The following is a 15,644-nucleotide window of genomic DNA, read 5'->3' as shown; positions in this document are numbered from 1 at the left end:
AGGTGGCTGGCCCCGCCCCTGCAGCCCCCACGTGCCCCTGGCCCCAACCCCCGCTCCACCCAGGCACCCAGTCGGCTTGCTCCACCACTGGCTGGTACCCTTTTCAACAAGCAGGGCAGAGGGCAGGGAGAGATCCACAGTATGTGCAGATGCGTCTAATGGCAGGCAGAACTGCAGAGGAGCTTAGAGCAAGTGTTGGGTGTGTGCGCAGGGTGTTTATTTGTAACAGCAGGTAGTCAAGGCAAGCAACTGTCCCTTAATGAGTGCTAATGGGATCAGAGCCTTTGCTACGCAGGGAGCTCACCAGACTCCAGATTATCACATCACGCAGCTGATCTTGATTAGATTTTAAGGCAGCAGAGAAACCTTGTGTCTCAAGCCCTGCACCCAGGTGCCACCAGAGCCCCAGATGGGTGCAGCGTTTGCTACCTGAAGCCTAGGTTTGCCCCATCCCATATTAAATGGGGAGGTGGTGCGCTCTGGTTTAAAACAAGCAAACAGACAAACAAACCAGGAAAAATGTCCCCCAACAGGAAAGGACTGAAGATCCTTCTCTCACCACCCAAACCGCATTACTTCTAAGTCTATCCATAGGTTTTATTTATTTATTTGATTTATATCCCATTTTTTTCTCCAAGGGCACACATTGTTCAGCCCTCCTTACTGAATCTCCACAACAACCCTGTGAGGTAGGTTGGGCTGAGAGGCAATGAGTTGCCCAATATCACCTACTGAGCTTCCTGGCCGAGTGGGGATTTGAACCCTGGTCTCCCAGGTCCAAGTCTGACACTCTAGGCACTACACCAAACTGGCTGTATATCCTTTCTGTTCTCTCTCCCCCCCCCCCTTACATCCTTCTACTCTGCAGCCACCCAAGAAGGCTCAGGGGGGGAAAGAATAACAATTAAATACAGTTATATCCTGCCATAAAACCAGCTTAAAAATTAACAGTGAAAGAAAAACAGAGATGGCAGATAGCCATTCTCAAACACTGACTCCTTGGCAGTCCTGGGAAAGGGAAGACTTGAGTGTGAACCATAGTTGGGGAAGAATTTCTGCCCCCTCCTCATTGCCCCTTTTGTTGTAAAAATAAGCCCTCCCACGTTACATGAAACGGGGCAGGTGCACATTAAAATAAACGGTTCTGTTCCAAACCCATCATGCACTTGCTGCTCATCTTCAACTGTCTGAAGGCTTGTCACACAGAAGATGGAGCAAGCTTGTTTTCTACCGCTCCAGAGGGGAGGAACTGAACCAATGGATTCAAATGGCAAGGAAAGAGATTCCGACAAAATGTTAGGAGAAGCTATCTGAGGGTAAGAGCCATTTGAGAGTGCCATGGACGACCTCAGGAAGTTTATTGGAAATCTTTAAAAAAGAGGTTGGCTGCCCACCTGCCAAAGATCCTTTAGTTGCAATTCCTGTACCCTAAGAGGCCTTCTGCCAACCTAGCAGTTCAAAAGCACGTCAAAGTGCAAGTAGATAAATAGGTACCGCTCTGGTGGGAAGGTAAACGGCGTTTCCGTGTGCTGCTCTGGTTTGCCAGAAGGGGCTTAGTCATGTTGGCCACATGTACGCCGGGCTCCCTCGGCCAATAAAGCGAGATGAGCGCCACAACTGGACCTAATGGTCAGGGGTCCCTTTACCTTTACATTTACCCCAAGAGGTTCCTTCCAGCTCTGTGATTCTATGATTCTACCTCCTTTCTTGCCTGCTGCTCCAGTGTCCAGAAATAATATATTGAGAGCCATCTGTGCCACAGCATCGGTAGGCCATAAAGTAATCTATTAATGAGAAGAAACTTCAACCCTGTGATAACATTCTGAATAATGTTTCCTTACGCCACCTCATTTTGTATAAGTTGCTCTTTAGTTAAGGATGCAAATTTGCATGGCGGTGCGGCTCTGACTTCTGAATGTGTTACTCGGAAGTCTATGCCTTTCCCAAATCTTACCTGCTTGGCCCAAGCGGGAAAAACCCAACTGCGTGGCTCTTGCTTTGTAGGAGATTTCTCAAAGTCGGTGAGAGATGTTTTTGTGTGTTGCATTCCTGCAATAGCCATCTGTTACGGAAAATCTAGGTGCGAGGCTGCTCATTCACCCAGCTCGTCTTCCCGCGAGTCCCTCCAGAATAAAGGGAGGAGTCCAGCCACCAACAGGAGCAAATACCGTATTTTTTGTCCTATAGGGCGCACCGGCCCATAGGACGCACCTCGGGTTTTTTTTTGGGGGGGGAAATGAATAAAAAGAATTTATTCCCCCCCAGCCGTGGCTGCCGCCCCAAGCCTTGCGCACACCTGCCCGAAGCACAGGGCACCCTCCGAGGGCTCCGCGTGCTTTGGGCTGCAGGCTGCCGCCCCAAGCCTCGCAAGCCCGGCGGGACCTCCCGCCGGGCGCGCAAAGCTTGCGGACACTCGCCCGAAGCACGGGGAGCCCTCCGGAGGGCTCCGTGTGCTTTGGGTGGCAGGCTGCCACCCCAAGCCTCGTGCGCCCGGCGGGACCTCCCGCCGGGCGCACAAGGCTTGCGGACACTCGCTGGGGCTGCAGGCTGCTGCCTGCAAGCCTTGCAAGGCTTGCGGATAGCTTCCTGAAGCCTGGCGAGCGAGAGGGGTCAGTGCGCACCGATGCCTCTCACTCTCCAGGCTTCAGCGAAAGCCTGCATTCGCCCCATAGGACACACACACATTTCCCCTTCATTTTTGGAGGGGAAAAAGTGCGTCCTATGGGGCGGAAAATACGGTATCTGTAGACCAAAGTTTATTGCGCAACAGGTTCAAAGAAGAATTTTGAACCCTGAGGATGGGGTGACAAGGACTTTTAAAAGTTTCTATCTTATCACAGCATACAGTTCATTAAGCATCATTGCTACATCAGAAAAGGGGAGGATTGTATGTGATTAACATAGGAGGAATGTGTTGGGGCAACAGGGGGATACAGGATATGTATTGGGAAATAGATTCTAAGCACCTACTACAAAGGGACAATAAAACTTTGGTTTGCATAGTCTGCCACCTGGGCAAGTCTGGAGGAGTGCCTTTGCCCAGCAATTGACACCTATGAGTACCTTTCTGTAAGTATGTGACCTCCTGCCTGAGGGATTATGGCGGGGATCAAGTGGTTTCCAAGTTCTTGTCCAATGAAGCAAATTGGCGGTGGAATGAAGGAAACTGGCAAAGGAGCTGATTTTATATGATTTTTAAAGCTAGGTAACTTCCCTGAGCTGTCAAGTCGAAAGGGTACATTTGTTCATAATATTTGTAACATTTAAAGATGTGCCCGCCCCCCTGTAATTTCCGTAACACACTGAAGGAATGGAGCGGCTCCCAGGTGAGGAAAGGTGGCAGGATTAGGGACTGCTTAGAGAAAAGGCAAGTAAGTTTATAAAATTATGCGTGGCCTGGGGAAAGTGGCTCGACAGACATCCGTCCCCGTCCCCCCCCCAACACCAGATCTCACGGACATTCAGTGAAGCTGAATGTTGGGAGGTTTGGGAGAGACAAAGATAGTTTGTTAAGCTGTGGAACTCACTCCAACAGGTGGCAGTGATGACCACCAACCGAGATGGATTAGACAAATTCGTTGAAGAGACGGCTGTTGATGGCTGCTAAGCATGATGACTGTGCTCTGCCTCCACAGCTGGAGGCAGCAATGCTTGTGAATACCAGTTGCTTTAAACAGAACAGGTGTGTGGAGAAGGCTCCTGTGTTCGGATCCTGCTTGTGGGTTCCCCGTGGAAGCAACTGGTTGGCCGCTGTGAGAACAGGATGCTGGACTAAGGTGGGCCAGTGGCATGATCTATCTGGTTCTTCTTATGTTCTTATAAATGATAATGATGATGATGATGATGATAATAAACAGGACCCAAACACAAGAGCAACCTTCCCTTTTGTGGCTGCTGGCAAATGCCATTCAGAAGCATACAGGAACCAGGTCCCCCACTGCTGGGGCAAAAGAACCTTCAGCAATATCTCCCTATATACATAAAAATTAAGGCTGTCATCACCCAGTCCCCATTGGAGGATTTATAGTGCCTCAGCAGAATCCTGGATTTGTATGAATCCGTGGCAGAGGAGGCGTTTGAGTGTCACAGTGGCCAACCAGGTGTCCTGTTGGGTAGCCCACAGGAAACACCCATACCATCCAACATTTCTCCAATGAAAATAGGGACATCCTATTCAATAATAATAATAATGAAGATGAAGATGTTATTTTTTAAACCCTTCCCATCTGATTGGGTTGCCCCAGCCACTCTTATGTCATTTCTCCTCTGCTTGGCTGTAGTCAGAAGAATGATGAAGGAATGGGGAGGAAGCACAAGGTCTGCATTCTCACTGTGTGTATCTTTGAGTACCAGAAGCTAAGAGGGTTTGTGTGTGTGTGTGTGTGTGTGTGTATGTGTATGTGTTTTGCAGCAGGCAACAATAGTCTTCGTAGATGCCTGCCTGTGGGCTTCCTGGGGACACCTTTTCTGGCTGTCCACTGTTGGAAACTGGATGCTGTGCTGGAAGGATCTTCTTAGCCTTGATTTTGCCGGACGCTGTTTGTGCATGTGTGTGCACGAAGCAGTGTGCACAACACCCAACGTCTCAATCTGTTTTATTTCATTAAGACACATCTGTACCGCTTAATCATTTGCATTGCTAAGCAGTGTACATAAAAAAACAGGAAGTGGGATGTTAAAACAGTAACAACAATAAAAAACCTATCATAAATCCAAACATAACCTTGGAATGTCTGCTGGAGCAAGAAAGGCTTAGTCATGTGTCTGAAGTTCTGCTATGTTTCAGTTAAAGGTATTCTATTGGTTAACTTGACAAACAAACAAACAAACAAACAAACAAATCAGGATCGTAAGAACATAGGATTTAAGGTATTGGAGCACCTTCCCTAAGGCAATGCCACTAAAGTGTTGGGCACTTTTGAGTGAGCATAGGGAAAACTGAGAACAAGTGAGCTCTGCAACAAAATGTTGCAGTGCTTACTCCACTCTCCTGCTTGTGCTTTTGTTCAGGGTTCTGGCCTGCCAGCCAGCCAGCCAGCCAGCTGTATCCTACAAACTGTCAAGAGACTCAATCGGGACACTATCTTTCTCCCCCCCCCCTTTTTTTTTTGTTTTACCTTTCCAACTGATATTCAATACTCTGTGACTTCTAAGGACTCTCAATCCTCATAGGGCTGCTTTTTCGGGGTGGGGTGTATTCCCCCTTAGGCTTCTTACTTATTTTTTGCTACTTCTGCAAACCTGGGAATTCTGAGGTAGACTGCCTCTGAACACAGACGTTCCATCTATCTATCATGTCTAGTAGCCATCATTCAATGTTCTTAAAGCTGCATTTTAGGGACATGAAGGAAGTCCTGTTGGATTGGAAAAAAATGTCCCTCTAGTCCAGTGCCAGCTTCCCACAGTGGGCAGCCAAATATCTCTACAAAGTCCACAAGCAAGCCTCTCCTGTCTCGGCTCCAATGATACGGAGATCTGTTCCCGTTTCAAACGTTTCCCCTACTTCAGCTCCTCCCCACCCCTGCGCCATACGCAAATACATATTAGGGGAAGGGGTTCCAGCTGGGACCCACACCCTCCCTGCTGCACACCCTCTTTTCCCAAAGTTTCAGGGGGAGGCTGGGCTGTGATGCTCAGGTTTTTACAGAGCAGCTTGTGGCTGCTTCTTGCACTCTGAACCCCATCCAGCCACCCCGCCCTGCCAGCTGCCTCTTGGGCTGGCCCGGCCCCTATAGCTCCTTCCCTGATCTTTGGATTCCTGCGTGCAGCTGTGGCAAGCTGCCTGCCAGCCTGCCTCGGAGGTGAGCTTGGAAACCTCACCCCCATCCAGCCTCTCAAGTAGGATGCGGTTTCTCTCCATGGCCAGCCGGACTTGGAAACCTTTGGAGCCGATCTGCTGCCTGCTTTGGCCTCTGTGCTGGGCTTGAAGAGCTGGAACTGATCTCAGGGGGAAAGGGCTCCTTCGGTCCCTCACTCCATCCTCTCTCGGCCTGACATGGTTTGAAGGCAGCAACAGCCTCGCAGCCTCGCCTTGTGGACATGCTGAGCCCCAGATGGACCACATGGAATGTCCCCACTCATCTCAGCCCACCCAGGACCTCCCATCTTATCCGCTTCTTCCGTTTCCCTGACGAGCCCCCTGGCAGAGAGCCGCAGGGAGACAGTCAGCCAGCTGTGGCCCCAGGATTTGTTGCCTCCAGGATCAAGATATATAATTCTCAGCTGGCTGACCCTGCAGTTCGTCAAGAGGCAGTGAGGCCTGGAGGGGTCCCAGGCGCCAAGGAGGAAGAGTGCCCTGGCTTGCAAGCACACTCCCTGAAAAGACAGCGATGGGGTCCAACAGAACCTGGGGATGGGCCTGGCACTGGAGAGAAACGGCGGCCGAGTGTGAGTTGTCCTGGGCAGAGAGGAGGGATCTCAAGGGAACAGCTGGGAGTGATAGAGGAGGACGGGTGGTTCTGAAAGGAACAGGGCAGCTGATTCTCAAGTGGAGGATTGTGGACAGATAAAAGTTTTCTCTCCCTCTCTCAACACTAGAAATTGTGGGCGTTCAGGCGCAGCAGGATGTGGGCGCAATTATTTGTACGGTGAACGCTTAAAACTGTGGAAGGAGGCAGGAAGTGCCACCAGCTAAGATGGTTTGTTGGGATGCAGGTGGCGCTGTGCGTTAAACCACAGAGCCCAGGACTTGCTGATCCGAAGGTCGGCGGTTCGAATCCCCGTGATGGGGTGAGCTCCCGTTGCTCGGTCCCTGCTCCTGCCAACCTAGCAGTTTGAAAGCACATGAAAGTGCAAGTAGATAAATAGGTACAGCTCCGGCGGGAAGGTAAACAGTGTTTCCGTGCGCTGCTCTGGTTCTCCAGAAGCGGCTTAGTCATGCTGGCCACGTGACCCGGAAGCTGTACGCCGGCTCCCTTGGCCAATAAAGCAAGATGAGTGCTGCAACCCCAGAGTCGGTCACGGCTGGACCTAATGGTCAGGGGTCCCTTTACCTTTAAGATGGCTTTAAAAGAGGATTGGACAAATACATGGAAGAGAAGGCTGTCGAAGGCTGTTTGCCAGATGCTGGAAGCAGCAAGAGGGGAGAGGGTCTCTTGCGCCCGGGTCCTGCTTGCAGGTTCCCCACAGCCACCTGGTTGGCTGTTGCGAGAAGAAGATGCTGGGCCCAATGAGCCTCCTTTGTCCTGTTCCTGCAGGCTTTTCTTATGTTCTTAGTGGTGCTGGCCGCTCCTCTGATAGGATGGGCAACTGTCAATTTCATATTTCCCATCTTTCATTAATCTTCTTCCTCCTCTTCACGCGCATGCACCTCAAAAATGGATCCTCTCTGCCTATAAAAATAGGAGCTTTTGGATCTCAGGGTTGCTTTGAAATTTCAAGAGTTAGAAACCATGCACCGGATTTGGGCTCCAGCTGGAGCCAGTCACTAGCCAGTCTACCCTGAGCACTAGAAATTCTCAATACCAGGGATCCACGGTGGCAGGAAGATCATTGCAAGCTGGCAGGAGTGCGGACCTTTGACCGCCATTATTTCTTGCTATTCGGGGAAACAAGGGGGAAAACCAGGTTGACTTTCCTGGCCTTTTCTTCTTTCCTTTGTTATATAATGGCCTTGGGCAGCAGCCAGTTTCTGGGGCGGTGGGGGGAGCGAAGGAGATCCTTCCTCTTTCCTCTTATCCTGGGTGGACTAATTTGTTCTTTGCACCTTCAGTTTCTTTAAGGGTAAACATGCAGAGCATTCAAACTTTGTAGTGTGTGTGTGTGTGTGTGTGTGTGTGTGTGTAAGCTTCGTATGAAATGTGTATATTCTCTGCACATAATACTTATATGCATGCTTCATTGTAATCCTTGCAACAACCCTGTAAGGCTTTTCATTACAGTCATATCTCATGTTACATCCACTTCATGTTACATTATTTCAGGTTACGTCCCGCGGTGACCCGGAAGTACCTGAAAGGGTTACTTCCGGGTTTTGTCACTTGTGCATGTGCAGCCGCGCAAAATGATGTCACGTGCATGCGCAAGCGGCAAAATGCAACCTGTGCATGCGCAGACGCACCCCTGCGTTTTTTTCATGTTGCGAATGGGCCTCCGGAACGGATCCCATTTGCAACCAGAGGTACCACTGTATTTTGTTTATCATTAAGGTTTTTCTCCTTTCGGGATAAAGATTGACCACTTAATAATAAAACAATATGTGAAATTGTCAGCCCAAAACGACTTAGCCAAATTCATGGAGGAGAGGGCCATCAGCTGCTGCTATCCACAAGGGCTATGCTCTGCCTCCACAGTTAGAGACAGCAGTGTTGCTTCTGAATGCAAGTTGCTGGAGCCTGCTAGAATAGCACGAGACTCTTAATCTCAGGATCATGGGTTCAAGCCCCACATTGGGGGGGGGGGAGAAGGCGGAGGAAAATAATAATAATAATAATAATAATAATAATAATAATAATAATAATAATAATAATAATTGTTATTATTATACCCCGCCCATCTGGCTGGGTTTCCCCTGCCACTTTGGGTGGTTATTCCTGCACTGCAGGGGGTTGGACTAGATGACCCCCAGGGTCCCTTCCAACTCAACAGTTCTATGATTCTGTGAAGCCACAGAAGGAATCCAGCTCTTCTGCCTGCTTAGGGAGTTCCCAGAAGAGGTATCTGGTTGGCTGTTGTGAGTACAGGACGCCTTTTGCCCGATCCAGCAAGCTCTCCTCTCCTTATGTCCCTAAGCTGAGTTGCTTTTGTAAAAGAAAGAAAAGTGACTAATAAACTCAACTAAGGATAATAATGGGGCAGCCATGCCCATTAGTTTCAGGGGGTCTGCTCTGAGTATAATTCACATGGGATTGAACCGCCTGTCGTGCATCTCTTGAATGCACTCAAAGCATCCGGATCATGTGTTTGCCTTTGCATCCAAACTGCTCTGCTTCCGAGCACTGGAGGCGGCTTTACAGGGGAGGGGGGTCCTTGATTGGGGAAAACAGCCCTCCCACCCCCACAGGGCCTGGAACAAAGAGAGGAGAGGGGCTGTGTGGGGACCGGCTGGGAAAGGCCTCCAGCCTTTGAGGTACATTGTCTCCCTGTCAGCTGCCGGGCTCAGCTGGCCCTGAGGGCAGGCACCCTGTCACCCGGGGTGAGCTGCATCGTGCAGTAAGGTGACCTTGGGGATCCAGTTGTTTGTCCCAGCTGCTCCGTGGGCCTGGAGGAGGGAGAGTGTGCTGGAGCCTCTCTCCTCCTCCTCCCCATTGAGGCACTGGGGGGGGGGAACGGTGCCACCCCCTACAGGTCTGTAGAACTGCTGCTGCAAAGGCTGCAGCGGCTTGGAGATGAGCAGTGTTGGGTCTCTGCATGCTGGATGCCTTTGAGCTGCAAGGCCCTGATCCTGGAAGTTGCTGCTGCACCCTTGGGGTAAGGCTTGACATTCTCTCTCTCTCTCTCTCTCTCTCTCTCTCTCTCTCTCTCTCTCTCTCTCCCCACCCCCACCGCAACCCCTGGGGCTATGATTCTCCCTGCACCCAAACTGGCCTGATCAATTTGCATATTTCAGGGGAGGAATGAGGATGGAGGCAGAGAGACCTTCCTAGAGACAGGTGAGGCAGGAAACTTGGGGATGGAGGCCACCTGTCTGGTGTGACAACCCACGTTCATGGGGGCTCTTCCCGGGGAGTCTCAGCTGGTGCTCTCGTGGCTAAGTTCTCGGTGGCGAAGGGGAAGACCATTACTGGAACATTTTCCTTGAGGTTCTCTGGTTTTCAGTCTGGTTGTTTTGAGGTTTTGCTGCTTTCCTTCTCTGCTCTCGGCATTTTGCCGCTCTGTTGCTTTGATTGCCACACATCGATGTTTCTCCCGCCCGATGTCAGCCGCAGCCCAATAAATGTGACCAAATAAATGTGGCGCTCTTCAAGATGCCACGCGACTCAGTCAGCGGTCTTTGCCTCCGTTGGGGTTTGTTTCCTGTTGTATTGATTTTGTTGCAAAATCAATACAGCACACTTTTTTTGGGATGCCAGAGGACTATGTTTAACATTTCAAATGAAAGATCTGGCATTAGCATATGCGATGCTTACACATTGTCCAAAAAGATGGTACCTATTTGCATAACGTTTGGTGTATGCTAGTACAGTTGTTCCGAAAGTGGGTGGTACCACCCCCTGGGGGGCACCTAAAGGTAAAGGGACCCCTGACCGTTAGGTCCAGTCGTGACCGACTCTGGGGTTGTGGCGCTCATCTCACTTTATTGGCCAAGGGAGCCGGCATACAGCTTCCGGGTCATATGGCCAGCATGACTAAGCCGCTTCTGGCAAACCAGAGCAGCGCACGGAAACGCCGTTTACCTTCCTGCTGGAGCGGTACCTATTTATTTACTTGCACTTTGACGTGCTTTTGAACTGCTAGGTTGGCAGGAGCTGGGACCGAGCAACGGGAGCTCACCCCGTCGCGGGGATTCGAACCTCGACCTTCCGATCGGCAAGCCCAAGGCTCTGTGGTTTAGACCACAGCGCCACCCGCGTCCCTTCTGGGGGGCACCTAGGGGGCACCAAAAGGCAAGGGGGCAGCGGGGGGGGGGCACCCACTGGAGGTGTAAATTACTATCAGACTTTGAAAAGCAGGACTCACTGGATCAAGTTCATCAGTCTTGTAGAATTAATTAAACTAAGCAGTTTTAATGGGATTTTGAATAAATGTGCAGTTGCTGCTGCTTTGCGTTTTATTATTCTCTTCCTTCTGCAATGATTCCTATGCATTATTCAGAATGCAAACTGCCATTCTGAAAAATGCTTCTTATAGGGTAGATGTAAATGCATAGGTACGTATAGATGCAAATTTAGAAATGGTTACTGTGATTTAAATAGAAGAGCAATCCATCTCACTGCAACTTCCGATCTTTTCCACAGATGATGCTTAGCTACCCATCTGAAAAGGCAGTTAGGTTGAAGCGCACAGGAAACAGGGCCTTCACAGTGGTGACCCCCTTTCTGTGGAATTCGGTCCCATAAAATATCAGGAAGGCCCCCTCCCTAGATCTTTAAAAATGGGAAACTTAATCCTTAATTTTTCAGTAGCTAATCATGAGCTGTAGAAACAGGGTAGAGAATTCCTTCTGATATGATCTGCTGGTTAATTGCATGATTTGTGCTGGTGTGGTGAATTATGAGATGGATGCTTTTAGCAGGCAACGAATATCGTTTTGCTGCTGCTGCTGCTGCTTCGGCAGTTATTTTGGACCCAGTTTTGCAACAGATTCTCCTTGCGAAGGGGGCCCTAAGATGCATAAAAAGCAAACCAAAAAAATTGCCTTGGAGTGAAGTGATTGGAGTGGGGAGAGAAAGTGGGATCGTTTGCAGCTTGGAAAGTGGCAAATCCACTTCTGGCTCTCCTATAAAGAAAATGTCTGCCTGGTTCCACCTGGAGGGAATGTTTGCACCATCTCAAAAATCCTGCGGGAACTAGCCTCTTCACCAGAGATATTTTATCCTGTGCCATCCTCCAAGCCAAGAGGTCTGTATGTGATGGAGAAGAGGAGAAACATTCAGAACTGGCCGATCTCTGGAGGGGGGCGGGAAGAGTAGGGAGAGGCGCCAAGGGAGCCCAGGAATGTCCCATCTCCAGGGTGCCCGGCAAGCTCCTCTCAGCGATGCAATTAATGCGAAGGCAGGCGTCGAACAGAGTGTTGATTCAAGGCGAGCAGCCTTCTCCTCGCCTCCCTGCTCACCAGCCAGCTGGAGAGAGCCAGTCTCTTGGCCCTTCCTTGTCTGCCTTTGTGCTTTCGTTCCTTGGGATTCTTCCCAGGGCAGAGAGCAAGAGGCTTTGGCTATAAGGTGAGTCTGACAGACACAAGGATCCTTTTCTGCTCTGGCGGCAGGGGGAAAGGTTTTGGGGCGGCAGCCTGGCACTCCTGCAGATGGTTTGGCCCTTGTGGGATTTGTGGGTTTAAGTCCTATTCACCTTCTGCCCAGGGGAGAGCCAGAGTCTGGACCTTAGGACATTTTTTTGGGGGGGGGGACTACTTGCGTATTTACACAAAACGCAAATTTTGGGCATTCGGTTCACAATCCCTGGAAAAAATAATACTTATTATTCTTGTTGGGCAGTAGTAATGTTTTGTTTAAGATTTGGTTTTATTGAGGTTTTAAGCAGAGGTTGGATGGTCATCTGTTAGGGATTCTGTAGCTGTGATCCCTGCGTTGGGCTGGAAAACCATTCCAACTGTACAATTTTGTGATTTATAATTACCAGGATCTTGTCCTTCAGGTCTTATGATATTCTCATCTGAAACTTGAAACGTCAGTAAGAATAGTAGCAAATTTCACAGCAGGCTTTTGAACAGGACAGACCCTCCAAGTGCCCCTATTTTCCAGGGACAGTCCTGGATTTACAGAAGCTGTCCCAGTTTTTGATTTGATCCTAGAGTGTCCCACTTTTCCTTAGGATGTCCCTATTTTCATTAGAGAAGTGTTGGAGGGTATAGGATTATGCGACGACCCCCCCCCAAGCCAATGAGATAAGTAACTATGCTACCTTTAGAAGACATCTGAAGGCAGCCCTGTATAGGGAACGTTTTTTTAATGTTTAATGCTTTACAACGTTTTTAGAGGCTCCCAGAGTGGCTGGGGTCTGGAGCTATGCAACCAATGAGCCAAGGAGATAAGTAACTATACAGTGGTACTTCGGGTTACATACGCTTCAGGTTACATACGCTTCAGGTTACAGACTCCGCTAACCCAGAAATAGTGCTTCAGGTTAAGAACTTTGCTTCAGGATGAGAACAGAAATCGTGCTCCGGTGGCACAGCAGCAGCTGGGAGGCCCATTAGCTAAAGTGGTGCTTCAGGTTAAGAACAGTTTCAGGTGAAGTACGGACCTCCAGAACGAATTAAGTACTTAACCCGAGGTACTACTGTACAGCCTTTAGAAGACATCTGAAGGCAGCCCTGCAAGGGAAGTTTTTTAATGTTTAATGTTTTATTATATTTTTATATATGTTGGAAGCTGCCCAGAGTGGCTGGGAGGGTAGTATAAATAATAAAATTATTATTATTATTATTATTGCTGCTGCTGTTGCTATGGAATAGGATGTCCCTATTTTCATTGGAGAAATATTGGAGCATGTGTGGTTATAATTATTTGTGTATAAAACAAACTTTTGGCGTGTAGTTGAAAACGAATCTTTTTGTTTTTGTTTTGGTCTGTCCCCTAGTTTACCTTAGTTCTGAACTAATTTTTCAGCAGTAGCTGTGGACCATGTTACACAAGAAAACTCTTTCGCTAGAAGGAAGAGTTTTCCGTCTTTTGAGGTGCTTCGCAAGACGAATTTCCCTATGGGCTTGCTTCGCAAGACGAAAACGTCTTGCGAGTCTTGCGAGTTTTTTGCCTTTCCCCCCTTTTTTCTAAGCCGCTAAGCCGCTAATAGCCGCTTAGCCGCTAAACCGCTAATAGCCGCTAAGCCGCTAATGGGGTGCTTCGCAAGACGAAAAAACCGCTAGACGAAGAGACTCGCGGAACGGATTAATTTCGTCTTGCGAGGCACCACTGTAGCTATATATATATATAACTATATATAACTCATATATATATAACATTTTGGATGGTTCTTTAGATGCGGCAACCATGACTGGTGTATTTGTTTCAGCTCAGGGAATTCAGCCTTCTGTCTTCCCTACAGCTTTTGCCACTCTTTTGCCAGCTTAGATATGAACGCCAGAATCTCTATGGGCCAAAGAAAGATCCCTATGAGCCGAAAGGCCAACTCGGATTACCATCCTAGTAGAGATAGAATCATAGAATTGTAGAGGGAAATCTCAAACACCTTTAAAAGGAGATGTTAAATGAATAGAGATCTGGAGATAATCTCACCTGCTCCAGATCCTGGCCTGGGGGCGCTGCAGAGCACCTGTGGCTGGGTAGAGGGCATGCTGGCTGATTGCGCAGGTCCTTATCAGGCTTAGAATAGCATGGAGATTAGACAAGAGGCTTTGGGATTTGTGCTCTTTTGCCCGGGTCATGAAAAGGCAGCTGGCCATTAGCTTGCGCACCAAGAACTGGGCAAGATGTTTCTCTGCACTCTTCTCCAGCTCTCTTTTCTCCTCAAGGTATGGGCGGCTGCCATGCCCCTGTGGGTTTTGGGGACAGGTTCCATCGTCCCCAGGGTGCTCTCTGCCTCTCCTGACAACCCAGAGGCTTTCCTTTCAGAGGCAGCCATGCTTCTGAACAGGGTGGATTTGATTTAAATCAAATCGATTTATATCACGATTTAAATCACTAGTCAGTAAGACTTGATTTAATTTTCTTTTTAACAGAAAGGCTCATTCTTGCTGCTGGTATAATCTTAATATTTACAACCAGATAAAGGTTTCACTTTTGGAATAATAAATTTTCAGAGTAGTTTTTACAGTTATATCAAAAATTACTGATTTGGTTATGCTATTAGAAATACATTGACAGATAATTATGAAATTTTCTGCTGTACTTCATTGGAAGGAGAAAAATAATCACTTCCTTAATAACAATTTAAACAATTTATTTAACTAAAACAATAACATTATAGCATATGTATCCATGTTTGTTAACTGATCTGGTTAAACAATTTTTTATTTTTAAAAAACTTAGACTGAGTTTTAGCACACATGAAAAAACTTAAAACAAATCCTTATTTCCTGATGAATAGCCTTTGGACTATAATGTCACTTAAATAGAAAACTATCGTTAGAAAGATTTTTCCTCCAAAAGCATTTTATTTTATAAATCCAATTTAAATAATAAAAAAAATCCGATTAAAATTTTTAAAAATCTGAGTGTGTGTGTGTGTGTGTGTGTGTGTGTGTGTGTGTGTGTGTTTTAAATCATTGATTTTTGTCCACCTTGCTTCTGAATTCCAGTTGCGGGAAACCGAAGGAGGCGAGAATTTCTCAGGTCCTGCTTCCTTCTTTCCCTTGCGGTTGGCCAGTGTGAGAACAAAACTCTGGGCTCCCTTTGGCCTGTTCCCGCATTCTAATCTTATGTTCTCCAGCCCTCTCACTTCTCTCTCCTCTCCCTGTTTGCCCCTCGCAGGCCCCCGGAAGACAAAGGAAGAACATGAACGAGTTTTTGGGGGACGCCAGCATCCCGAGCCACGACCCCCTGCAGCCCTCCAGTGCCTCCTTGCCCAGCAATGGCATCGACACGTGGAAGAACCGGGCTGCCAGCCGCTTCAGCGGGTTCTTTGGTTCCGGCAACAGCGCCAGTCCCTTCACGCGGGTACGTTGCCAGTGCCCACCACTGTCGCCCCTGGGTTCCTGCAGGCCCTTTTCTTTTGCAGGTGTTTGCAGCTGGGAAGGGTGTCCTGGAGAGGTAGGGAGTCCCCGCTCCTTGCAAAATCAAGTGGTGTTAGATCACGAGGAAGGGTAGCCAGAGACCAAGGTGGAGACGCATTCATAGAGGAGGCCATTCATGATGGGTAGATGGAGCTTCCATCTCCAGAGGCAGTTTGCAGCAGCAGCAGCAGCGGGTGGTTCTTGTTGTATTACTCTTGCTTGTGGGCTTTGGGGAGAGGGCCAGAGCTCAGTGGGTAGAGCAGGGGTCAGCAAACTTTTTCAGCAGGGGGCCGGTCCACTGTCCTTCAGACCTTGTGGAAGGCCGGACTATATTTTTTGGGGGGAAATGAACGAA

At 48.6% G+C, this 15,644-nt stretch overlaps 1 protein-coding gene across 8 annotated transcripts in view; it reads left to right on the top strand.

The window, feature by feature from the left end:
• PLEKHG5 (pleckstrin homology and RhoGEF domain containing G5) overlaps positions 1–15,644 on the top strand; it is a gene marked incomplete at its 3' end in the record, with an annotated part of 101,944 nt that overhangs the window by 65,759 nt on the left and 20,541 nt on the right. For 7 of the 8 annotated variants that reach the window (XM_079986806.1, XM_079986804.1, XM_079986808.1 and 4 more), the window contains one exon: positions 15,048–15,233. In XM_079986806.1, the coding sequence (XP_079842932.1) occupies positions 15,048–15,233 (186 nt within the window). Of the gene's footprint in view, positions 1–5,801; positions 6,388–15,047; positions 15,234–15,644 lie in introns of those variants that run through there. The other variant, XM_079986811.1, reaches the window with a different exon arrangement.

This window comes from Podarcis cretensis, assembly GCF_951804945.1.
Source record: "Podarcis cretensis genome assembly, chromosome: 8".
In the NCBI taxonomy this organism is placed as follows: Eukaryota; Metazoa; Chordata; class Lepidosauria; order Squamata; family Lacertidae; genus Podarcis; species Podarcis cretensis.
Note: the sequence above shows the minus strand (reverse complement) of the source record. Positions and strands in the feature narration are given on the sequence as shown.